At 54.0% G+C, this 26,264-nt stretch overlaps 1 protein-coding gene across 4 annotated transcripts in view; it reads left to right on the forward strand.

Annotated features, from left to right (window-relative positions):
- The window catches only part of PTPRN2 (protein tyrosine phosphatase receptor type N2), a 689,065-nt gene that overhangs the window by 618,953 nt on the left and 43,848 nt on the right, over positions 1 to 26,264 (forward strand). For all 4 annotated transcript variants that reach the window (XM_060305028.1, XM_030854362.2, XM_060305029.1 and 1 more), the window contains 2 exons: positions 7,979 to 8,126; positions 22,418 to 22,491. In XM_060305028.1, the coding sequence (XP_060161011.1) occupies positions 7,979 to 8,126; positions 22,418 to 22,491 (222 nt within the window). The remainder of the gene's footprint in view (positions 1 to 7,978; positions 8,127 to 22,417; positions 22,492 to 26,264) is intronic.

Raw genomic sequence — 26,264 nt, forward strand, 5'->3', positions numbered from 1 at the left:
TAGAGACAACCAAAATACCTTTTTCATCGAGCAGTTTGCTCTTCCCGCGTCTCTGTGTCCATATGTGCTAAGCCCAGACAATTAACCCCATCTAATTTCTCCTTTCATCTTTTCATATTTTTTGCTTGGAATTTAAATGTCTTACTTTTGGCATTCAAACATGTAGCATAAACATTTCCCTTCAATGTATTAATGAAGACGGGTGACAATGATTATTTTTAAAGGAAAAAAGGTCATCGTCTCCCCAGATGGCAGCAGAATCAGTTTACTGGTGCTTTTAAAAGCATTCATCTAACTCTGCCTGACTTTGAAACACCAGCCTATGGTCCCCTCACAAGGAAAGGAAACGTAAATGGCTGTATTCTTACTCCAACAAAAGGTCTGATTGTTGTAATAGGCACCCAACCCGAGAAGGGAATAGAGACAACGCTTTCCTAATAATAATTGGATCTTCCAAAAACCCACCTTCCTTTACTACACCTGCTCCTCAGAGGAAGAAGCTTGTTCCTGGCAGCATCATTGTGAAATGAACTTTCACTGGGACAGTTTCTACTTGTTTCACGTCTGAAGACTCACAAAGCAACAGAAGTCTCCCAAGATCTGTGCGGACACGGTTTGATGCCGACATTACTGGTTTCCAACTGGATCTTAGTTTGCTTGTTTTCAGCAATGGTCCACCGTCCTTATGAGTTCTAGTATTGTGTGTTGAAAGGTTATTTTCATTATTCTCTTTAATAAGTCCTCTTGCCCCTCCCAGTATGTCACCCTCTCGTTGCTAGCGGTAAGAGATGCCAGCATACATCATTTCTGTGCCCTTTAACAGAGCTAAAACCGTGTGGTCCACCCGGGCTCTCACGGCCGCCCCCACGTGGGTTTGGTTGAGCACTTTGGCAGCCGGGATCCCAGCTCTGCGGGCTGGATTCAGACGAACTTGCACAGCTCTCCAGACCCATCCTCCCAGCATTCGGAGGCGGACAGCAGCACGCCTGTCCTGCAGCACGGAGGCGGCCAGGGGGGCCGCGGAGCCAGGTGCCCTCAGCTGTTCTTAGAGCAATCATGGCCCGAAGCCCTTGTTACATGTGGTGAAATAGAAGATTTTAGTAAGTGGGATTCTTTCCTTGTGACCCTGAAAACTGATCCTTGATGTTGACGCTAGTAAAATGGTGCCTGTGAAACAGTCCAGATCCCGACATGATCTGAGGTGCCAGGGCAGAGCCCCACACGGCATCACGAGCTCTTTCCACACCAGAAATCAGCAGCTCAGCTTCACGTCCATCATCTCCTAAACTGGCATTTCCAGTGACTCCTCGAGACTGGTCAGGAAACGCCTCCCTATTAAACCAGCGATGAGAAGCACGTAGAAGGGACGAGCTCCAGGGCCGGATCCGCGAGATCCACGCGGTGAGGAAACTGCGGGCTTGTGAGAAGGACCACTGTCCCTTGTGGATCAGAAGCAGTGTTGAAACCACAAGCTATGTGGCATTTAGTGGCACTTAGTGGCATTGCTTCTCATCGCTTTAATAGTACCCAGCAAGGTTGACCACACCGACAGCAACGTCTGTCCACGGCGACGCCCCTCAAGTTCTCCACTCAAGCTGCGGACTTAACGCATCACATTTCATTAGATAATGGTTTTCATTAGATAATGGTCAATGTCCCCAGAGCCGTGTAGTCACAGAATACAGAAGAGACATTACGAGATTTTCTAATGAGAATCACCATCCCTTCCCTCCGTATATACTCTATAGTTACAAAGCATAGTTGATACATGGACTCAGTCAAGCGCCAGAACCACCTTAGAAATACGTGCTATGATTCCCGGTTTTATGCAGCAGTAAATTAAGGGTCAGTGAGGTTAGACGGTCTGCCCAAAGAGTCGTCGTGTGGGCACCAGACCTCTTCGTTTATCACACTGTTAAGAAGTCTTTCAGAATCAAGCCGAACGCCTTCTCCATTTATTAGAGTTGCCTTCCTATTGGAAAAGCTCCCTCAGGCACTCACAGAAAGTCTGTGAGTGATGGGTGAAATTAACCTCCCAAAGACACAAAGTGCTCCTGTGATTAACAAAACTCTATTGTGCTCCACAACCCAGATTCCATATTCCTAGGAATTGCTTTCTTGACCTGAAGATGCTGACAATTTGATCAGAAGACAGTGCAGAATATATCTGAGTGATAATAACAAATTGTGGACACAAGTCTCCACCTTATAATGGCAGTAACACTTTTGTTCCACAAGTTCTGGGATTCTGTGTAAAATGATTCCAGTGAACCTGGAAGCCAGTGGTTTGTTCAACACGTGAGAGCATTTCCTGAAAAGTCATCAGGTGGTACGTGGTCCCCCTGCCCCAGAAACTGTTGGTCATTTTCCTACCCAAACCGTCGAATTGTGTGGGCTAGAAAAGGGGATGTGAGCTGCGGAGCTGGGAGGATGAAGTCGGAGATGAGAGGCAGATTAAAGAGGAAAACCTTAGACTGAGTCAACAGCTCATAAAATGGGTCTTGTGAAAGCTGACGCGATCCTCAAGGAGCAAGAAACTCAGAAGAAATGCAGGTCCATCTTCAGCCTGTTGTAAATGATGGTGTTGTGTGGTCGGGGGTCACGAGGTCAGTGTCAGCGGGTTCGGCTACAAACTTGGAAAACCCATATTCTGAGACCTCGGGATATGGGGATTATCTTTATGCAAGTACATCAAACCTAGGCCCTTGAAAAGTATCGCAATTCAAGAAGGTTTTAGAAACCTTTGCGCTCAGGGCTCATCTGGAATTAGCTCGAGTGAAATTCCCCTGACGGGCTCCAGGAGCATGGAAACACAACGCTGTGTCCTTCCAGCCGAGAACCCTTGCAGTCCCCACCACCGTCACCCAGAATCTAGCTGAGTGGAGTGAGTAACTCTTCAACATTAAAGACTGACTTACTTCCAGACGTTCTTTAAGAACCAGGGTAGCTGTCATAGCTCATCTGTATAAGCTCTTCAACTTGAACCAACTGGTGCGGAGCCCTGACTCCCCTTGACAGAGGTCTTCTGCATGGACACGGCGGGGGATCCCCTTCACCTGGCTGGCCCCCCGCTACAGTGCTGGCGATTCGTCCTGCTCTGCCCTGTGTATCCCAGAGCTTCCTCTGTGCAGGCTGACGATGTTGGTATAAGACGGGTCCCTAACCCCCAGGAGCTCACGACCCATGGGGAAGACAGGCTTCTTACACTAGTGACAGTGCATGGAACGTCCCCAGTGAGGGCCACTCGTTGAGGGCACAGGAGTCCACAGAAGCGTCTCAGGGAGACAGCGCCAGACCTGGACCCTGAGGATGGTTAAGACCAAAACGGAGGAGAGTCTGGGAGAAGCGCTTTCTGACCTGGGGCTGCTCCTCCAGGTCTGTGAGACGGCCGCGACCTTGGGGCTGTCACTGGAACATCAGGACTTGGAGCCACCCGTCGACATGAATTGTGAAGCTGTTTGTTGGCTAACGCAGAAAGGAGGAAAGCAGCAGGAAGTATTTAATGAAACGTTCCGAAGTCCTTTGGTACTTGTGGGGGCAGTTCTTCCAAGTTTCAGAAGATTCATTGGCAAACTTTTTGGCATGCCAGCCATCAATATACAATTTTTACCTGGAGCACAAATTTCTTACAGAATTTTCCAGGCTACGATCAGTCATTCAACACATGTTGACTGTGTGCTAAGTGCATGCGACACGGGCCCCACCCTGAACAAGTGATCTCATGAGAGGAGGGGGGGCCTGGTGCCCACAAAGCCGACTGGGGTCCACGTCACGGAAATGCAGCTTTTAAACTAGTGTCTGAGGCGGGGGTGGGTTGTAGGAAAGCAAGATGAGAGAAGGCAGTGGTGGGCGTGAAGGAGGAGGACGCGTCCGTACTGACCTGGACTTCTGGGTAGGTTCATGACAGCACAATCGGCATGAAGAAGGCGTCCAGAATGATGGTGACGGGGGAGGCTTCAAACAGTGGGACGTGTTCTTATTGGGACGGAGTCGCAGGTTAGTCAAGTGAAGTCTGGACAAAGGACAATGCTATCTGGGCACCATTGGTGGCTTTTGAAGCAGGTGGTATTGTGACCAGAAATGCCAGCCTGTGAAGGAACCAGAAAGGGGATGTGAGGGAGGATGGAGGAGGAGGCCACGGCAGCAGGAGGACACCAGCAGTTCTGTGTCTGTAAGACCCTCATCTCAGCATCTTTTCAACTTAAATAAGAAAAGTCTATAATATTGATGTCGTCCAAAGCTTAAGCAACGGTCGTCAGAACAGAAAAAAAGCAGCTCACACATGTGCCCGAAATGGTGGAGTTTATCCCAGGCCTTGCTGTTTAGCTCCAGGTGGAGACGTTATCAGCAGCTTCTGTTTTCATTCTGCTTTCCTTCATTTTCTACATGTGCTATTTATGGAATAAAAAGTTAGTTGTTGTTTTTTTAAACTAAGCCCTCCTCCCATTCCTACCACACACACACACACACACACACGTTAAATGAAAGTATTTTAAATGTCAGCTTTTAGCACACCTACAGTCTGGGGGAAGAACGTGCATCGTGTTTAAATTTCATGTTAACTTACCTAATTATTCCGGGCGGTGATGGTGTCTGGGGAGGATCGCTACACCTGTTCTCACACCCTTGACGAGAAGGGGCCTCGTCGTATTGAGCTATGGTGGCAGGTTTTGTATTTGTATAAAACACGTTAGTTTACTACCAAGGCCTAGCTTCCTGACAGACAACATGAAACATACTCTCATGTCTCAGAAGAAAAACATCTAATCCACAAACAGGAAGAGCAAAAGCTCCTCAGACGTGGATGGGAATCATGTCCATTGAACACAGTGAGTGATGTTCTGTAAAAATACTAATAGGGAAACAACGAATAGGTCAAATTGTCATGACCGGAGCAGGGCAAACACAGACGTGCTGAGAGGATGAAAACTTTATGTCAGTTTTCATATAATCAAGTGTATCTTTAGATGAGCTCATTCTCAATGAAACAAAGGAATAATGTTCGTAACGACTCTTTCCTCCCTGTGTCACTCAGGCTTGCGCACTGCAGTCCCAGTTGATGCTTCTTGCCGTAAGTTTAGAAATTCAAGTCAACTTGCAGCATGATTTCACTTTCCACAGTTAAGATAAATGTGAAATTTAAACAGCTGCAGTTTACAGGAATTAAGATAATATCCGATGCCCCTTTTGCAGACGACATTTGAGACCTGATTCAACCTGCCAGGGTTTATCATTTTAGAATCCATCACATTTTATTGAAAGAAGCTCATTCATTCATGATGGATTCTGTGAACAGAGTATTTTCCAAAGAAAAGTGAGGATCCCAAATCGTTTTGCCAGAAACAGTTTTACATCCATTTGTAAGACTGTACATTAACCAGTCTTGGGGAAAGTAACCACAGAAGCACTGAGACTGTACACTTTACCCAGACTACCCCTCCTTCCCGGGGACCCCCGCACACACCATATTTTAAGCTAGATAATAAGCTAGTTGGTATTTCCCCAAACTTAAGTGTCATCCTTATTAGGGTAGCTTTGGCACAAGAAATTTGTATCTGATCTTCCATAATGATTGTCCCAAAAGAAAGCATTCTGTGTTTACCTGTTCTAGATTGTGCCCTTAAGTTTGCTTCTTCCCCACCCAAAGAAGCCTGTGAGCTGTGTGGGCACCAGGGGCTGGCAGTGGCCGGGCACTTAGAACTGCTGCGATGTTTCTGTTCCTGATGAGGGTGAGCTTCTGAGGTTCACGGTCTGTGCCTGAAAAGGGGTTCATGGTCACAGTTCTCGGTCTTCTGCATAGAAGACCATCTGCTGGTTCCCTAAGCGGCTGGAGCAGGGGGCTGAGGGATATGTGACCGTCACCCAGGGCCCCGTCGCTGGCCCTCCCGGAGCCATACCTGCCGGGGGGCCCTCAGCTGCTGGGCCAGGCGGCCCCGAGGGTGACTTCTCCCCTGGAACACCGCCCACCAGGCACCCGGCTTCCGAGCTCTGGTTCAGCTCACGCACATTGATACACACACCAGTCAGACCAACATGGACTACAGTCGGTGTTTGTTGAGTGAATAATACAAGACAGTTCAAGTCGCTGTAGTCAACATTTCCCTGAGAAGTGTGGGACCCCAGCACGACTGTCTGGTGGACTGTCCTTCCTTTTCTCATGCCTCTCTGTCCCCTGGAGTGGGTGCCGATGAGCCGGGGTGGCCAAGAGCAGTGGGGGGGATGATCCGAGCCGGGTGGTCAGCTGGAGTGAGTGGGCGAGGGGGCTGACGGAGGGGTCGGGGTGATGTGGGACGGGTGTAAGCTTTGGCCGGACATCGGGGTGCCTGACCGCTGGAGACCTGGCCTCGTGTGTGCGTGTGTGTTTCATTTTGCTGTGCGGGCATGTTTGAAGACCCACAAGCAAGATGTTAGAGGATGGGACCACTATCTCCTTTGGGTGCGATAAAGCCACCCGGGTTGGTCCTTTGAAATGCTCTTCTTTAAAATCACAGTCGTTTCTGGACTGAACAGATCAATAAGGTGAGTAGGCAGCACTGGCTTGGGAGTCTTTGTGGAGGGAACGTTCTGGAGGCCTTTGTTTCCCCATCCAGTCCTCCTAGTATCGCTGCCAACAGACAAGTGCCTGACAAATTAAGATCAGAGCAGCTGTGGGTCAGATACTCGGGTTGTTGTTTTTGTTTTTTAACACTGCCAGCCACGTGACGCTGCGCACATCAGAGCAGCCCAGTGTCTTAAATGCAGCACCCCCGGTGGGTTCAGAAAAGCCAGCCAATTTCAAGAAAAATGACTTCTGTGCCAACAGAAACGGGAGCGGGGGCAGCCCTAGCGAAGGCCCCGTCTGAGCTCCCTGCCCTCGACTGTGTGGCGAGTGGCGGGATTGTCGTCACCGCTGGTGACACCTGTGCTCCCTCCCTGGACTGGGGCCTGCGCATAGGCAGCCCTCATCTGGGGACTAAACGGCAGCCATGGTGCCAGGCAGGGTCCCCCCGCCTCCTGGCTGTCCCCACCGGGACCCCTGGCTGAGCGCCTGGCCCAGGCTCTGGAGGATCTTGGGAGGGTGTGGTTTCCGTTTCTGTCCAAGAGAAACCACTTGGACACGATTTTGCTTGGATAATACAATAGTTTTCAAACAGTGTGTTCCGTAGTTTTCACTGAAAATATTTCAAACAATTATTGCATCATAGTATCTGTTGGTAAGCAGTGGTTCTCTGCGATGGGGAAAAAGAAAATGTGACTGAGTGCAGAGCATGACAACTGAGGTGCTTTCTCAGACTGAAGTTACTGACAAACACGTTTCTGTGGGCCCTGCTTTTTAACCCAGCTCCAGCTCGCTTCCTCCGTGTAGCACGGTGGTAGCTTCTTCGTGTATCTGAGCACGTTCCTTCTTTGATGCAGAGAGCAGGGTCCTCCTGTGCGTGTTTCCAAGCACAGAGGCAGACCCGGCTCCCAAACCTCCCTTACTCCTGACCTCAGAGCCTGGATGCCCAGCCAGACATTCAGGGCCCCTGGGCTCTCTCTGTCCCCAGCCGCACCGGACACACCTGCACGCGTGCCTGCCCCTCCCCCGCGCTGTGTTAAACCTCTTCCCACAAAGTGCGGCGCCATAAGCCTCCGTGACTGCGCCCATCCCGTGACCTCGCTCCTGGCTGGGCACACATCCCACCTCTGGGCTGGCGCATCAGACCTGGTCTGCGGTGTGTGCGTCTGTTTGCACGGTCTCTGGGTGTTCTCACCGCCCCCCTTGGCACCGCGGCAAACGCAGCGTGACCACCTTTGAACCAACCACCAAAGCACGGGGCAGCCTTTGCCGCACCCCCTGCGTCTGGTTAGCCCTCGGCCCTGCACCAGGCCCCGAGCCAGCCCTACCCCCTTCAGCAGGGGAACTGTGGGCAGCACCCCACGGGCCGCCCGGCGTCCCGTCACCGCCAGGGGCCCGCGCCCTCCCGGCTGGCGCTCCTGACTCTCGTTCTCCCTCCAGGCCTACATGGAGGACCACCTGAAGAACAAGAACCGCCTGGAGAAGGAGTGGGAGGCTCTGTGTGCCTACCAGGCCGAGCCCGACAGCTCGCTCGTGGCGCAGAGGGAGGAGAACGCGCCCAAGAACCGCTGCCCCGCAGTGCTCACCTGTACGTACCGCCGGGGCTCTGGCCGGGAGGGTGGCCGGTGGCGGTAGGGATGGGCCGCACCTGCCCCCCGGGATTTCCCGCTGCGCTCGCGCGGCTGCAGCGTCCTCCCCTCCTGCCCGTCTGCCCTCTCTGCCAGCAAACGTCCTCTCACTTCATTTTTTTTTTTAATTTTATTGAAGTGTAGTTGATTTACAATGTCATGTTAGTTTCAGATGTACAGCAAAGTGATTTAGTTATACATGGATAGATAAGTAGATAGGTAGATAGATAGATGATACATAGATAATAGATAGATAGATGATATATATAGAGATGATAGATAATAAATAGGTAGATAGATAGATGATAGATGGATGATAGATAGATGATAGATACATAGATGATAGATAATAAATAGGTAGATAGATGATAGATGATAGATAGATGATATATAGATAGATGATAGATAATAGGTAGATAGATGATAGATAGATGATAGATGATAGATGATAGAATAAATAGATAGATGATAGATGATAGATAGATGAGAGATGATAGATGGATGATAGATAGATGATAGACAGATGATATATAGATAGATGATAGATAATAGGTAGATAGATGATAGATAGATAGATGATAGATGATAGATGATAGATGATAGAATAAATAGGTAGATAGATGATAGATGATAGATAGATGAGAGATGATAGATGGATGATAGATAGATAGATGATAGATAGATGAGAGATGATAGATGGATGATAGATAGATGATAGATGATATATAGATAGATGATAGATAATAAATAGGTAGATAGATAGACAGATGATAGATATTCTTTTTCAGATTCTCTTCCCTTACAGGTTATTGCAAAACACTGAGTAGAGTTCCCTGCGCTGTACAGCAGGTCCTTGTGGGTGATCTATTTTATGTGTGGCAGTGTGTACATGTCAATCCCACGTTCCTAACTTATCCCCCCACCTTGCCCTCTGGTAAGCATAAGTGTGTTTTCTATGTCTGTGGGTCTGTTTCTGTCTTGTAAGTAAGTTCATTTGTGTCATATTTTAGATTCCACATGTAAGTGATACCATATGGCATTTGTCTTTCTCTGTTTGAGCTACTTCACTTAGTATGATGATGTCTGGGTCCATCCATTCATCTCACGTAAAGGGCAGGGAGACCACCACCCTCTGAGCCAGCCCCCGACACCAGCCTCGAAACACAGAGCCGTCTCTTCCTTCCGGCCCCGCGGCCGAGTCCTGGAGCCACGGGCGGGACACAGAGATCCCAGCGAGCACTTGCCGTTGCTCTGGGATGCGAGGCTCGTTTCTGAACCCTGGAGCCTCATCCTCACCTGTACTTGGCCTCACACCGTAGTCCTTGAACACTTAGGGCCATGAGGAGTTGACAGGCAGTCACGTGGGCCGGGCAGGCTGTGGGCACAGCAGGAGCAGACACAGGTGCCCCCGCAGCCTTCAGCCCGACAGTGTGTCACCAGCATGGCCAGGAGTCACTGCCAGGAGATGGGGACACAGGAAGGTACCAGCCCTGCAGTCTCACACTACGTGAGGTGACGAGTGACCTACAGGTGCGGAGGCCCACGGAGGACTAAAGGAGGGGCGGGCCGAGTCTGCGTCTTCCCACCCACCTGCACCTCCTCTCCTCCTGTCACTTTACTAGAGACACCAGCCTCCTGTGTCCTAGCAGGTTCCAGGCCGGTCTGGGCTGTGGTTACTACACATCCCCCTGCAGGGGGAGGGGATCTGGGGGGTGTCTGTGACCAAAGTGTCTGACGTAAATGCCGACTGCACGAGTGACTGTCGTGGTGACGGAAGACGGGAGAGATGCGTGCAGACCTCACACACGGCAGGAGGAACTCTGTGGGCTGACTTTTCGAGGGCTCAGCAGAGCCACGCTGGGGCTCACAGGCAAGACCAGCCCCCTCGCAGGGAAGCACGCCCGGGGTCACAAGCCCCGTCCCAGCCTTGTGGAGCCAGTGGGGACCAGCCTGGCACCACCCAAAGGCGCGGCCGGGCTGCCATTCCGACGCCCCCCGGCCTGGGAGACGCAGCAGCAGATGTCCTGTCTCGTAGCAAGTGGCAGCGACTCCACGCCTGCTCACGGGACAGCGAGAGCAGAGACACACTCCTGTGCTGCTCTAGCCCCAGCCTGGGAATTACACACCTTTGTAAAATCTTAACGCGCTGCTTCTGGGTGTAAGTCTTTTCTAACTGTTTAGTCAGTGTTCAGACTAGTTCTGTGACGTCTGAGGGCCTTTTCCCTAAAGAGCTCTAAAAATAGGAGCTGTTGCGATTTGTAAGTTTTATGTTTAGCAGAAAAGACAGTAACTGACACATGTTTATTAAGCACCTACTTGTGCCAAGAGCTGCTGACAGACGCTGGGTCACCCAGTCAACCAAGCTTGGCCACTGTCCTCAGAGAGGATCCAGGTTAGGGGGTGCGAGGGTGTTCCAACTACACCCTAAATAATGTGGTGTTGGGGGCAGACCATCAGCCTGGATCCAGCGTGCTCCCAGGCCTGGAGGCTTCCTCGGGTGTCAGGCCCTGTAGGGTAAATACTCAAGTTCAAAGCATCCCTTCCACCGAGCCAACCACAACACGGCACGTTCCCGTCCACGCGCCCTGCAGCCCGGCCGGCCGCTGGGCTCCGTCTGTGCCGAGTCAGCGATGGGTCCACAGGCCAGGACCTCAGGCACGTGGGGTGTCCTGTCTTCAGCCTTGGGGTGGTGCTTCAGCCCCGCGGGGACCAGGGCCTCGGGCCTGCTGTACGTGGGCCGGAGCCAGGGCTCTGAAGGGGAAGTGCCTTCCTGGCTGGACTCTGGCGCTGGGCGTTAGAGACAGGCCACTGTTCTTGACCGGCATGGCCGTCCCAGAGCCTGACCTAGGTTGTCGCCTGTCCGGGGTCCTGCAGGAAGTAGGGGCCAGTACCCTGCAGAGACAAGCGGGCAGTTAGAGCCTCCCCAGACGCGCAGGTCCAGTCCCGGCAAGTGCGTCCCCACCTTTGTCCTCCACACTCCTGCCTCCTTAACTTTTAGAGGAAATCCTGTCCTCAGATCTCCACCGGCATCTCTTCCCAGGCAGGACCCTCCGGCGATGGCCTCACTTAAACTCTTACTGGTCTCGCCAAACTCCACCAGGGAGAACCGCCGCCTCTTCCTGAAACCTCTCCGTATTGTCCGGCTGTTCACTCCTTATGGCGCAGAAACGGTCCGTGATGGAGCGTAGGGCGTTGACAGGGTGGCCTCCACGTGCCCCGCTCCCTGAAGCCGACGTCGACGCCCCAGCCGGGGACAGTGGGGTGTGCACGACAGTGTCGTGTGTTCGACGTGCTCCCCGCAGCACCCACCCGTGTCACTCAGCCTCACTCGGGGCTTGGGATGGAAACCCCGGGGCCATCTCTCTCTGCATTTGCTCCTTTTGCCCTTATCCTCTCCCGTCACCTCCAGCGAGGCCCCTCATTTCTGGATCTGACGGTACCGGCCCACTCTGCTCCCCCCTACCCCTGGCTGGACCCCACCTTCCTGCCTTTACTTCCCTCCATGAAGCAGCTCTGCTCCTGCCCCGCTTCTCCTCATGTCCATCCTCCACCCGGGAGAGGGGAGTTACTGCCTGGCTCCCTGGTCAGCGGCCCCCCGGGCCACCCACCTGGACCCCGCCCAGTCCGGCAGTGTGCAGGCTCCCCTCCTCCCAGCCCCTCCACATCTTTGCTCGTCTGCTGCCCCCGAAACGTCTCTCCCCCCACCTCCGCCAACACGAGGGCCGTTCCAGCTGAGGCTGGAAGACGTCCCAGTTGGCAGTTTGGTGGGAAATTCAAGGGCAGCCGGGCTAGCGACTTTCCCATCGCTGACAGCCCGGAGATTCTAGCTACAAGTGACTTGTCTTTCAAAGGACAAGGCAGCTAGCGTTCATGAGATGTTGGCTGGCCACGCGCTAGGTCTAATTCTATAGCTCAGAAGTTTAAAGAATTTAATTTTTAAATTCTTTTTTTTTTGCCTTTTTAAAAAGAATTATGCAATATTCCGCTCATCTGTTTTTTAAATTAAAAACAGGAATATGATGCTATTTTGGTGTGCAATCTTAAACAGAAAAATGTTTGTGATTCTGAGTTACAATAACAAGAGAGAGACACACGGACACAGGAATACTTAGACATGAACCCAGAGAGAACGTATAGCCGAAGACACAGGCACGTGAGGATGGACAGAAGGGTCTGTGATGCCGTTTCCCGCAGCTCAGCTTTCTCGGGCGTTGCTGCTCACCCAGCTCACAGCTCGGCCCCCCGCCTTGCCCCGAAGACGGGCCGGGTGAGGGTCAGAGCGACTCTGGCCCGGCTCTTCCCGGGAGCCACGTCACCTGGTGGCACCAGGCTTCGGCCACGTGTGACAGAAAGGCCAGCGGCCAGGCTGAGCACATCGAGTGCGGCCCCCGAGCGCCCCGGGCCCACCCCCCAGCCCTCCTGCATCTCCCCCCCGTCGGGCAGATGAGGGTGTTGGGGTTCGAGCCCGGGTGCCCTGTGCTGACGGGACACCAACCCCTTGTGCTTTCGTGGACTCACCTGAGACTTTCTGAGTCGGGAACAGGAACACAGACTTCGAACCTCCACAGAAGGAACGTCTAAAGTACATCCAGGGCCCACGGTATTCGACAAAGCATCGCTTCCCTTGAAACACACAGAAAACTATCTACTTCCAGACAAACCTTTGGTTTCCATATTTTTCCCAACTCCCAGCAGAACCCCCGCAGCGAGTATTCTGGTTCAGCCCCATCTGAGTGACCTGCTCAGCCTCTAGCCATCAGTCGTGGGAAATTCTCCTAAATCCAACAAGCAAGCAGGATTTTCTTCCCCTCACGTAAAGCGGCTGCACGAGAAGCTAAGTGTCCAGAGAAGTTGCTGACTTGGCTGTCTTTTTGTCACTCCCTTTTTTCGGCCTCTGAACCAGCTGAGTAACTGCCTCTGGATTTGGGAAGGCTGTAGGTGTGTTGGTGGCGACAAGAAACTATCCAGCCAATTCTGTGAAGGCTTTTCCTTTGCTACATCACAGCAGAAGCTGGGCTGCCGGAGACTGAAGAGCTTTTAAGGGACACGGGGAGGAGGCGCCCGGGCCTTCCCGTGGGGCTGTGCATGTGCGGAGCCTCTGGAGGTGGGCCCCTGGGCTGTGGGAGCGCCCCGCCGGAGCCTCCCCAGGGCAGAGGAGCTGCTTGCGGGCTGGGGGCCGCGCCACCGTCTGCACAGTTCAGCACTCAGGTTCAGCTTCTGCCCTCTCTTCACTCCTTTCCTTGAAGCTGGGCCACTGGATGTGTAAGACATCCAACCTCCTGTCACCGGGTGTCTGTGCTTCTCCCCGTCCCATTCCGATGCTGCTCGCAGAGGCGGGAGCCGGGGCTGGGCCCCTCTTCTGAACCCGCTCTGGTTTCTGCGCCCAGAGGCCGATCACAGCCTTCAGAAGGGCCGCAACGGGCTGTGTTTCCTCCTTGACCTGCACGTTTCCGGTTTCCGTTCATCGTGCAATGGGCACATCACAGGGCACAGCCCCGAGCCGTCCATCCTTATACGGAATTGAACTCTGCATTCACTGCTGATAAACGAATCCTTGTTCAAAGTCAAGGGGAGTTTGACCTCTGGTCACCACGGTCACCCTCAGCCTTTTTCCATCCGCACGTTTTATAAACACGTTTTACCTGCCTTCGAGTCACGGACAGAGCCACATTCAACGGGATGAATACAGGGCGCTGCCTACCAAGGCCCCCCTCAGGCAGACTCGGATCCAGGAAGGACTGTTCCAGGGGCTGCTCCGTGAGCCCCTCTCTGCCTGCCGCCCTCCCGTGCAGCCCAGGAGATCCCCGCACAGCAGACCGTGCAAAAGGCCAGGTGTGCCGTGTCCCATTTACACCATCACCCACGAGCCTGGAGCCAGAGGTGAGCCGGGGCGTCAGGGGGCGACGTGGCTTGCCCCCTGCCCTCCTGACCCCGGGGGACTCCTTGCCGGCCAGTCCAGAGGCACTTGGCAAAGCAGCAGTGTCGCCAGCTTGGCGTAATTTCCCCCCACACGCTTTTTATCGCAAAAGTTTTAAAATGCTCGGGTTGAGATGATCATTGGACGATCGCCTACATTCCCACCAGCGAGAGTCCGCACAGCTGCCGCTCCGTATTTTGCCTTTTTTGTGTGATCAGCGTGTGTGCTTTACTTCTTTACTGGCTGAACTATTTCAAAGTGGGGTTTAGGCATCGTGATATCTAAATACGTGAGCCTGTGTCTCCTAAAAGTAAAGACCTTCTCCTACGTAACTACGACCCCACTGTTGCGACTAAGAAAACCAGGAATCCCCTATTAGCCGCTCATTCCACTCCATCTTCCAATGCTCCCACATATTCCAGTTATATCGTCTACAGCGGTGAGTTAACTAGATGCAGTCAAGGTTCATAACTGCCTTTTGGACTTCGCGCCTCTCTAGCCTTTGTAACTTTAGAACAACCCCCTTGGTTTTCCGACGTGACTTGATCCTAATAAGCTCCTCTTCTCCTGGCGGCCACCCTCCCTCGAAACCCTCACAAGCTCTCCAGGCAGGAGGCTGGCCTGGTCCTTGGGAAGCCGACTGCCTGGTTCCCAGACCTGCTCTTTCCCCTCTTCTGGTCACGCACCTGAGACCCAGAGGCCCAGGGACACAGTGAGGTCGAAACCAGCCGTGGCCAGACGGTGCATCCCAAGGACACGCCACGGACGTGGCCAGCACCCGCTGCCGCTGCACCCAGAGGACTCGCAGAACCTATTCTGGTCACGGGACCGGAGACCAGAACCTGCCCGTGAACATCGGCCCCCAGCGTCTGTCGACCCCCTAACTGTCTCTTCTCTGTCCTTGTTGGTTTGAAAAGGTATTCTCTGATAGAGATGGCCACAGCGCAACTGTAATTGAGTAGATTTTCTGTTTGTTATCTACCAAAACGATTTCATGTACACCAGACAGAGGCTTCATTCGGTTTAAACAAACACAGGTGCACAGACTCCCCTGTTATCCCCTGTGTATTTTGCACCATCCCACCCGGGACGTCAGCCTTTCTGATGATCCTGGTTTATGTGCGTGCTTCCGTCTTCCGTACGTGGTCTTTCACACTGCGGACCACCCTGGTCTCTTTGGATGTCTTTCTCGTTTTCTTACTCAGGATATTTACCACTGTGTCATCAGAACTCTGACGTTTAGGGTTTCCCATCTCTTTGGCTCAGCGCCCTTTTGGAGTCTCTGGAACAGAATTCCCTCATCTGGTTATGTGTTAAATGCCTAGCATTCTCTTTCTTGGCAACTCAAAACTTTAAGGTGGTTTGGCCACTGTTCTCTCAAGGTTACCATCAACCGAGCAATTCTTTCCTTATTAGAGTTCAGTTTAGACGTGTAGCAATACTAGCCTGGGTCCCCGTCAGGTGCTGTGACTGTCAGCTGAAGGTGACACCTGTGTCCACCCCCGTCCACCCTTGGTCAGCACAGATGGAGACCGGGATTGCTTTCTGGTGACAACACTGTGCTCGGTAGAACACAGACTTTTGTCACGTTGTTTCAACATGTGTGAGCTGCCCCCCACAGGGGCCCTCCGAGGCCACGCCCTTTGCCGTCTGTGTCCGGCCCTCCTCAGCTCAGCGGGGTTGGGGGGGCAGTGGGGATGCAGGCCCTCACTCAGAGAAGATGCGTAACAGAGGTCCGTTGATTGATGGTCTCTGGGTAGAACGGTGCAGGTGGCACGGTTTTGCTTGGTTGGTGCCTGCTCTTATTATGCAGAGTTGTTCTTGTGTGTGTGCAACACGCATGCTGCCAGCAAACATTTGCACACTGTGCTGCACGCCATCCTGCCCTCCAGGCACGAGGACGGTGCCCTGGTGTCACCGCTGTACCCACCATGGCCCAGGGCTGGGTCCCGGAGCCTCTTCCCACGCAGTCACCAGGGCTGCTGGGACCTCTCTGCAGAGCTACCCTCCCCCTCCTCCCTTCCCCCCCACCCCCTTCCCCCTCCCCCTCCCCTCCCCCTCCTTCCCCTCCCCCTCCCCTCCCCCTCCTTCCCCTCCCCTCCCCTCCCCCTCCCCTCCCCTCCTCCCCTCCCCTCCTCCCCTCCCCCTCCTCCCTTCCCCTCCTCCCTTCCCCTCCCCCTCCTTCCCCTCCCCTCCTTCCCCTCCCCCTCCTTCCCCTCCCCCTCCTTCCCCTCCCCCCTCCCCCTCCCCTCCCCCTCCTTCCCCTCCCCCTCCCCTCCCCCTCCCCTCCCCTCCTCCCCTCCCCCTCCTCCCTTCCCCCTCCCCCTCCTCCCTTCCCCCTCCCCCTCCTCCCTTCCCCCTCCCCCTCCTCCCTTCCCCCTCCCCCTCCCTCCCCTCCCCCTCCTCCCCTCCTCCCCCTCCCCCTCCTCCATTCCCCCTCCTCCCTTCCCCTCCCCCTCCTCCCCCTCCCCCTCCCCTCCCCCTCCTTCCCTTCCCCCTCCTTCCCCTCCCCCTCCCCCTCCCTTCCCCCTCCCCCTCCTCCCTCCCCCCTCCCCCTCCTCCCCTCCTCCTCCTTCCCCTCCCCCTCCCCCTCCTTCCCCTCCCTCTCCCAGGTTCATGAGGGACCACCTCACACCTATTGGCTAATTTTCTCATAGAAAGCTAACATTTTTTAGCTGGTAGGAACTTTCTGGTCATCTCGGTCAGCCTCATCATTGAAGACGTAGGGAACTGGAAGACGTTAGACATGTGAAAAGGGCAGACAGGACGTTGTGAGAAAGCCAGGCCCAGACGGAGGCGCGACTCCGGGGGCGGGAGCGTCCAGGCCACAGAGCTGTGTCCTCACCATCTGGAGGCCGGGGTCCAGGACAAGGGTGGATATGACAAGGCTGGCCCCTCAGGGCTTCGAGGGGGTGTCTGTCCCAGGCCCTCTCCTCGGCCTTCGTGTCTACATGTCATCCTTCCTCTGCCTGTGTCTGATTCCAAACTCCCCCTTTTATAAGGACGCCAGGCACGGGCTGAGGCCCACCCACATGACCGTGTTGTCACTCCATCCCCTCTGTACAGACCCGTCTCCAAATAAGGCCACATCCCGAGGTCCTGGGGGCTAGTGCACCCACACATCTTTCTTTGGGGGGGACACAATTCAGCCTTCGACACCAGGCGCCCCTGGACGGCTCAGTGGTTGGCAGGGCGGTGCCAGGCCAGCTCCTGAAACCTTTGGGCCTGTTCTGCTCGGCACGGAGGCCGAGCCCAGAGGGACCTTTTCCTTGCACGTGCTGAGCAGCAAGGTTGGAACAGGGGCTCCTGCTCTGCTCCAGCCCCGTCACCCGCCTGTACGGCCAGTCACCCGCCGAGCTGCATGGCGAGCCTATTTTGGGATTGCTTTCTGAGAGATCCACAGAGATGCTGGTGAAAGTAAGAAATGAGACACGAGATGAAGTCTTCAGACCACGTTTCAGGCCACGCGTGTGCCTCTGGGACCTGCTTCGGGCGTGTTTGGAGCCAGGAAGCCAGCCGTGAGCCTCGGGCTGTGGGCCGTCCCCTGCGGGGCAGCTTCTTGGGTAGGGACGGAACCAGCCTGTCTTCCTGCCGCCGGGGCGCCGGCAGGTGTGCTGACCCTGGGCCCCAGACGCCCCGGTCTGCCCGGCACTGAGCCGTGGAGGCGCAGAGCACGAGTGTCTGCTTTCCTCCTTAAACGTTTGATGGTCCTGTGGTTTGAGGTGTGGGTTTCTTCACGGGAGCAGAGCCCTTGCTCACGGGCTTCCTGAGGAAGGGGCGCTGGTGGAAAGAAGTGTGAGCTGAACTCCAAGGAGGACTCACCGCCTCAGAGCAAAAGTGCTTCGCGCTCACGCCGTCATCCTCCAGCTCCTGGGTCTGTGGAGGAACGTGTCGTACACTTAGCCTCTCAGAGTCCTGCAACAGACATGATACAAACATTTATGGCTTTGCCTCAGCTGTGACAAGGCCAAGTCAATGAAGACGTTTCCAGGTGTCACTGGCTTCCAGGTGTCACTGGCTGGGAACATGCGTCTGGCGTTAACAGCTGGTGGAGAAGTTCAGGTGATGTTTGTGGTTTGCTCACCCGTCAGGGGACCCAGGAAATTCAGGAAGGAAGTGGTGGCGCTGGGGCCATTTGTGTGGGGTCTCCAAGAAAGACTCAGAGCCCTCCCGGCAGAGCGCTGGCCCGTCACAGACGCACCGCACGCTTGCAGCAGCCATACCCTCCAAGTAGAGGAAATGCCATCAACCAGTGTAATGGTTTCATCTCAATCTTAACAGAAAATTGAGACAGCTGCAGGGCCCCAGGGGAATATTGACAGACCTCTTGGATGAAGAAATCCCATGGCAGGTGCCAGTGTCCACCCACGGCTTCTGCAGATGCCTAACTCGTGTTACCGCCAGCGTTACCGCCGGCAGCATCAATGACTTCGCCTGTGTTGACTCATGCACGTATCGGTGCACTCGGTGTGAGGGACACGATCAGGGAGGCTAAAGAAACGCTATCCTTAAAGATCCATGTTAGGAGACGATGTCACAGGCGGGGGAGGCCTCCACACACCCTCCTTGGGTGGGTTCTGGTGGAACGTGGGCACGGGCTGCGCACGGCACGGGCTAGAAAGAAGCCTGAATCGTTAAGCCACGGTGTCCTCCAACGTCTCCCTCGCTCCAGGCTCCTTTGCCCTCGTCATGATCAAGAAGCAGTTCTAGACCTTACTCCTTCCGTTGGCATTTATGAAAACCATCCTTATTTACTACAACTCGTCCTATACCACACAATGAGTTTTGCCGGTTCAGCTGACTTTTTGTCACTTCGGTGTGTGTCCCTCTGTCATCTTTTGAACTGGTTCCTAAATCCCTTGCTCTCTGCCAGGCCTTCCGTGAGCACTTTATAGAAGCCATTTATCACAACAAGCCTGTGAGTTAGATATCGTTTTCCTACATTTTAGGTGACAAATCTGACACTTCCAGATACTGAATCATTTCCCCGACTATCACCGGGCCAGCAGGTGGCCAGGCTGGGTCAAGCCTGGACCCTGAGCTCTGGGTCTTTGCCAGGTCGATTACTGGATGTTTCAGAGCCTCAGTTTCTCAGCCTAAATGGGGAAAAGGGACTCTGTTCCGTCTACGGCACAGTGTTCCAGGAAGGAGGAGGACGATACACGTGAAACATTAGGACAGGGAGAAGCTACAGACATTCAAAGCACCGCTCTTGAACACGGGGACGGTACACAGATTCTTCAGGGCTTCAGAAAGGGAACAGGCACAGAGGGTTAATTCAGCAAGTTTCTCCTTAGTAGGTGTTTTTCTCCTTCCCGCCTCGATAAAATTTACTACTGTGGGTCTTATGAGAGGAAAATAACTGGGTTGTAGAGCCAGGTACAGCGGGAGACACTACCTGAATTTCCTTGCTTCCTGGCGTCTGAGTGAAGTCTCACAACAGGATCTTGGAGGACACACCCAGCTCTTCATTAAAATGTAAGCGCTGTAGTTGTAAAACTTCTTGCTCTGTGGTTATAACGGAGAAGACAGAGGAACGGTATTCGCGGATCCACAGAGGAGGGGGGATTATTTGCTCAGGAGCCCCGCCCTGGCTTCACCTCCACCCCGCTGTTGACCTTGAGTGAACCGGTAATCCCGCCAGGCAGCCTTGTCTCCCCTGTGCGTCACAAAGAACACAGCAGCCACCCTCAGAACAGGAACAGTGAACCACAGAATGGCTGAGACTTGCCCGGCCGAGTGAAATGTCCACTGGACCGTCCCTGCTACATCAGCCGACCCTCCGCCGGACTCTGGCCCTTCTGGGATGGCCCCCAGTGTTTCAGAGAGAGGTTCAAGATGGTCCCACACTAAAAAAAAAAAAAAAAAAGTTCACTGTTAATTTTTTTTTTTTTTTTTTTTTTGCGGTACGCGGGCCTCTCACTGTTGTGGCCTCTCCCGTTGCGGAGCACAGGCTCCGGACGCGCAGGCTCAGCAGCCATGGCTCACGGGCCCAGCCGCTCCGCGGCATGTGGGATCTTCCCGGACCGGGGCACGAACCCGCGTCCCCTGCATCGGCAGGCGGACTCTCAACCACTGCGCCACCAGGGAAGCCCCCTGTTAATTTTTAAATCGACACATTGCTGCAATATGAAATATGTGATGGGAAGGTAGAACTCTGAGCTTTGGAAGCCCTTGTCCCAGGCTCAGTGGCATCTTGGAAAGAGTGCCCTGCGGGGATGAAGGTGGCTGAACCGGTGCCCGCAGGGACGCAGGACGCTGGGAGCTGTCCTCACAGCGAGCTAAGGCTCCATCTCTGCTCAAAACAGGTTTTCCCATGAACCATCGGGGTTCAAGCTCACCGAGACTCCCAGACTGAGGACACGTTTTCTTGATTTTCAGACTAGAAAATCCAGCTGGCCCTTGTTTACTGAGCCTGGTTGCTTGCAGGGCCCTGTGGAGATGAGAGGGACCCGGCAGCCCCCCAGTCCTGGGCCTGTTCAGTGCGACCAGGGGGCCACTCCGCCCTGGGTGTGAACGGCACCCTCTGAAGCTCCGGGCCCTCCTCCCTGGTTCCCTCCGTCGCGATGGCCAGCAGCCCTGCCCTGGGTAACGGGTTCTCAGACACTGGGAGCAGCCCAACTGCTGCTGTTAGCGACACCTGAAGTGGGCTTGTGGAGAATATTTGCAGTGAGAGGGGCTCCTGGGAGACCCTCGGGAACCCTTTGGAATCAGCTAGAAGCCCTGCTCTGTGTATCCAGGCTTCAGTGTGCAGGCAGAAGGCATGGTCCCCATTCAGAGAAGGGCCCGGCTTCTGAGCGGCTCCCACCGTCTCTGGCTTTGACATGTCTGGACGCCCCCACACACATACACTGAAAAACTGGGCCTCTTGAACTCCATCTTGGGGTGAGTGTTTGTAGCGCTTTGGAATGTCAGAGTTGACCGACTTTTCTCGTGGGTTTTATTTCAACTTCCTGCCACAGCCAGTTTTCAGTCTCTCAGGAACAGATCTGTGCAGGACCCCAAAGCCATTAAGTCCAGGGGACTTCTGAATCGTTGGTCACACCTTAGCGGGGGGCTTTGGCCGCTGCCATTGTAAACACCTTCAGAACATTCCACAGCGTCTGGTCCGTGTCGCCTGTGATCAGGTAAACATGTCAGGCGTGAACCCCTTCCCTGTCTCTAGATGTTTCTTACCTGTCTTGTCTCTACTGGGAAAAAGCCAACGTTAATACCTCAATAAGACGGATAGGATGGCGTCCAGTCTCCAGTGGACGATACCTTCCAAGTTCAATCAGTTTAGGCCTCGCCAAGTTTCCCAAGCCCCAGAACTGTTTAAAACAAAAAATAAGTAAATAAGTAAGATCTCCCAGAGAAAGGAAGGAGACACAAACCACAGCAAAGCCCCCGTGCGTGCTCTCCTGACCCCACTGCCGAGCTGCTCCCAGGGCTGGGAGCAGGAAGTGGGGAGACGCGGCTGAAATGCCGGGAACCTGGACTTGGGGTAACACACTCATCGCCGTGGAAACCCTGAGCTCTGGGGCTGCAGCCAGGCTTTCTCAGCAGAAGCGGGTGGTATGGGGGCCGCCGGAAGGCTTTCCCTGCCGTACAAGATGCTGGAGCTCGGCGCGTCCCATTTTCAAGTTTGCACCTTGCGGAGGAAGGGGAGGAAGGTGGGAGAAACGGGGACTCTCGGGGGTGCCCTGCTGGCCGTGAAAGCTCCTGAAAACGGGCAGAGAGCTGTCACTGACCGCAGGAGGGTGGTTAGTCCAGAACCAAAGTCAGGAATGAGTCACATAGCAAACACATTAAGCTGTGACCGATCACATGTCCTTAATCCCCTCTGAGCGTCTGGGTTCAACACCCGTCAAATTGTTTTGCCCGTTTTAGGCACGTTTCTGTGTCGGTGAGTCCCCAGTGAACACTGCTCCCCGCACCCTCTTCCGCTGCATTTTCTTTTGCTCTTTTCTCCTTGTAAAGCTACATTCTTGTAATCTCGAGTATTTCACCTTCTCTAGACGACGGAATTGTATGTACTGAATGATGGTCTAATAGCTTCATATCCACGATGATGTTTATTTTCTCTGTGTTAGCAAATACGTGTTATTTAAAGGCAAACACTACGTGAGCTTCTGCCCAGGAGCACCCAGCCTTGGCGTTGGAACTTGACACAAGAAAAACACGAGGTTCCCTGCACACCCTGACGCTCCACTTCGTGGGCTGAAGGACCCTCGGTGGGGGAGGGAGGGAGGGAGGAGGTGCGGTGACGGCCTTCAGCGGGACCTGGGGGCAGGGGGCAGCGGTGGCCCTGGATGACGCCCTGCACGGGTTAACGCTCTGCTTTGGGGCTTGCAGACGACCACTCCCGGATCCGGCTGAAATCAGAGAACAGCCACGGCAGCTCTGACTACATCAACGCCAGCCCCATCGTGAGTACTGCCCGCCACGCACCAAGGCTCCCGGGGGGGCGGGCGGGAGCGGGCCGGCCGGGCACTGATTCCATAGCAGATAGCCGGTCTGTGTCCACCGGGTAACCGGCCTCCACCAGGGACCAGGGCTGGCGCTCTGCCCCCTGCCCACTCCTGATGCCTTGGTCCCCAGGCGAGGCTGAGTCCCAGGCAAAGGGAACGTGGTGCCGGGATGCTGAGCCCGGTCGCCCCAGGGGCCCAGCAACAGTGCCCTGACGAGTTACTGCTGGAACCCGAGGCTTTGGGGAAATTCGTAGCTGGTTGTGTAAAGGGCTCCTAGGCCCCCTTGTTCCCTGTTCGGGGGAAACAGGAAAACCCAGACCCAACCCTGGCACGTGTTGAAGTGATGGATGACGTAGAAGTAGGTCGGAAACTGCTGGCTGGTCTCCTCCGGTCTTTGCAGCGGGCGGGGTCTTCCCTTCGAGGGAGGGGGTGCGGCAGCGCCTCTCTGGCAGCGGGTGTGATGGAGGACGGGGGCAGGTGAGACCTTCTGGCCGGCAGGTGTTCCCAGCCTCCGGAGAGCCCCTCACGGCCACAGCCTGCCGCTCCCTCGCGGCTTCCCGCCCTGCACCCGGGGAGAGGCCGCAGGGGAAAGTCGGGGGCCGCCCAAGGGGAAGGAAGAGGGGCTGGCAGGGGGTGAGTGTAGGTCAGCAGCTGGTGGGAGGAACCTGCCAGGGGTTCTCAGGGCACGTGGTGGGCGCACCTGGGCCCAAAGCAGAGAGGCAGGAGCAGGTGGGGCTGTGTCCCCCTTAAACCGTGGTTCTTGACGCTGGTCTCCGGGGAGCGTCAGGGCAGCTCAGTAAGTTCTCACATTGGCTTCAGTCAAATACGGGCGTGTAGGACGCAGCACGTCCTGGGGGCTCCGGCGCTGTGAGGTTATGGGGGAGGGGGCAGGTGGTTATGGGGTCATCTCTGGATTCGTGAGAGCGCCCTGGGTGAACGACAGACCCTGCCGTCCTCGGTGGTGACCTTGGCTGAGACAGTTCGCCGTCTGATCGCAAGCAGAACCGCTGATAGACGGCTGTCATCATGGTGGTTCCATTTTTCAGTGCATCTGCTGTATAAACCTTATTGTCATGACTCCAGCGTGCCGTGGGTCGGCCCCATTTCCTGACACCGCACAACCACACAGCGAGGGCACCGCGTAACACGCTTGCGGCGCGAAAGGGATTCGGGGGGCAGCATCTCGTCTGCACCCGTCTGAGCTCAGACCTTTGTTTCTGGGGTTATTTTTAAGGACGCACTCCTTTCCCTCCAGCAGAGTAGACCTCAAACGTTGGCTCCGTCTGTGTTCAGAGGCCTAACTGGAGCCGTTCAATCAGTCTTTCTAAATAAACACACTTGTTGAGTTTGGTATTTTTCCATCAATTCTAAATTCAAAAAACCAAGGCAAAGCCCCATTGATTTACGTATCTTTCACCTGCTGAGGGCGGGCTTTGTAGCTGCCTGGACCTGGTCCCTACACAGGGGTCGTGGTGATGGTCTGTAGAAGGGAAAGAGCTGCCTTCTCCTGCTGGGCTCCTTCCCTGGGATGAACCCCGTGACAGGGCCAGAATGAGCAATAAAGCAATCCTTTTCACGTCTCAGAGACGGGGGTTCAGTGTTGGGGGGTGCCCGACCCTCCCCCATGTTATGGGTTCCGGCTTCCAGACGTTGGAGCTATTTCAGGCTAAAGTTAGGACTCAATGAGGACAGGGTGCTGGTGAGAAACTGCATCTCTCCCGGAAGCCGCCCACCAGCAGCCCCTACTCCTGTGCCTTCCCCGTCTCTCTCTTGTTGGTAGAAATTCAGAACAGCCTTTCAGGCTTGACGGGGCAGGGACCTGGGTCAGAAGGTGAGGCCAGGAGAGGCGAGTGATCTTTCGGTGTCTTTTATGTGCTCCTTTTATTTCATGCCACAGTTCTTTTTTGTGCAAATTTGGGTTGGAAGCATGAGCTAGAAGAAATTCTCGGTACCTCCTCCTGAAACGACTGAAGGTCTGATGTTGATGAGTTTCCTAGCAGAATTGAGTGAGGCGCTTACAACGAGAGCCCAAGAAGCCCGTGACCCTGCAGAATAAAACTACGATAACTACGTCTGTCATATCTGGACTTAGTCGTCACTAAATTTCAGGAAAGCCATCCAGTAGTGAATAATGTGCAACCTCTGCTCTGAAGTGAGAGGTCATGAAAGTAAACAGGGAGTCTGCTTCCCCGCGTGGGGCGTCTGCGGGAGAACTCCGTCAGCCGCACCGGAGCTTGGTCACTGCCAGGCGTGGACTGAGGGGTGGCGGGCGTCAACACAGCAGCACACGAGTCCCCTTACCAGGGGCAAGTCTGAACGTCCCAACAGCACTTGAAAGTAAACTTCCTCTTCATTTCTCTGTTTATGAAGGGGGGAAATGGTTTCATTTTTAAACTCAGAATGCGTTTAACAAATTTAAGTAGATACAAACTGACTCTTGAGAAAAGGATGGCTGCTCAGATGCCCTGAACGTCCTAAGAAATTGGCCAAAATGGGGGCCGGTTCCTTGGTTTCCGGATTTACAGGCAAACATCTGTATGTGTATAATTCTGGTTTATAGCCAATACTTTTCTTAAGTAAATCTCAACTCATAAGAATATGAAGAAAAAGCCAGACTCTCTCCCACTGATTTTACTAATGCTATCATTTCCCAGCAAACTCTCACATTAAGACTTGGTGTCTGGGAAAGTGACTTGAAAACTCAGGCTTGATGTTCTCTTGTTTTTAAGAAAGTATCTGTGGAATTTGCTTTACATGTTAGGAAAAGCAGGTGTAAGGTGGGCAGATAGGAATACAGGAAGATAACCTGCGTGTTCACCTTGAGTGAGATTGCAGGGTAGGAGACGTGACCCCCGTGGGCCCCCTACCAGAGGCTGGCCCAGACCTCCCCTGAGACTTTGGGCCACCAGGTGGTCCGGGGGCAGTACCGGCCCTGCCCTCACCTGCGCACCAGCCGGCAGCCCCCCCGCCTGTCACCCTTCAAGGCTTCAGAACACAGGCGCCCTGGTCTTAACATGCTGAAGGCTTAGTTTTTAGGATGAGTTTTGTTTGGAACATTGGGGAAATATTGCTACATTTTTTAATGCAGATTAGAACTAGTTACTCATGGTCACTTATAACTGTCATTCCACAGCTTGAACCAAATCGCTAGGTTTTTTTTTAACCATGCACTTAGAAATTCATAGGGATATACCTTGCGGGCCCCTAGTTCATGTGGTATCTTCATATAAGATACCTAGTTCATGTGGTATCTTCATATAAGATACCTAGTTCATGTGGTATCTTCATATAAGAAGACTCAGCCAGCCACATGAACAGTAGACTGAACACAAACTTTGGGGGTCTGCTTTTTCTGAAAAAAATCCCAGAATCCCAGAGCTAAAGGGCCCGTAGAGACCAAGTTCCACCTCCCCGCCCCTGCCCCACCCATTTTACAGACACTAAGACTGAGGCCAGAGACCCTGACTTCATTCACAGTGCTGGACCTTGTGTTTATAATCACAACAGTCCTACAGATAAAAAGTACACTACAGAGACATGGGAAACAACAAGGAAGAACGGGGGAAGATTCAGCTCAGATGTCAGCAGAAGCCAATGCTCATCCCCACCAGGAGCTGGAGGTGGAGGCATCATCACCCACCACGCTGGGCTGGCAGCCAGAGCTCCCGATGGAGAAGTCGTGTCCGTAGAAACGGACGCGATTTCCTCTAGTTATGCTTATCCCACCTTGG

Source organism: Globicephala melas, chromosome 9 (assembly GCF_963455315.2).
Source record: "Globicephala melas chromosome 9, mGloMel1.2, whole genome shotgun sequence".
Lineage (NCBI taxonomy): Eukaryota > Metazoa > Chordata > Mammalia > Artiodactyla > Delphinidae > Globicephala > Globicephala melas.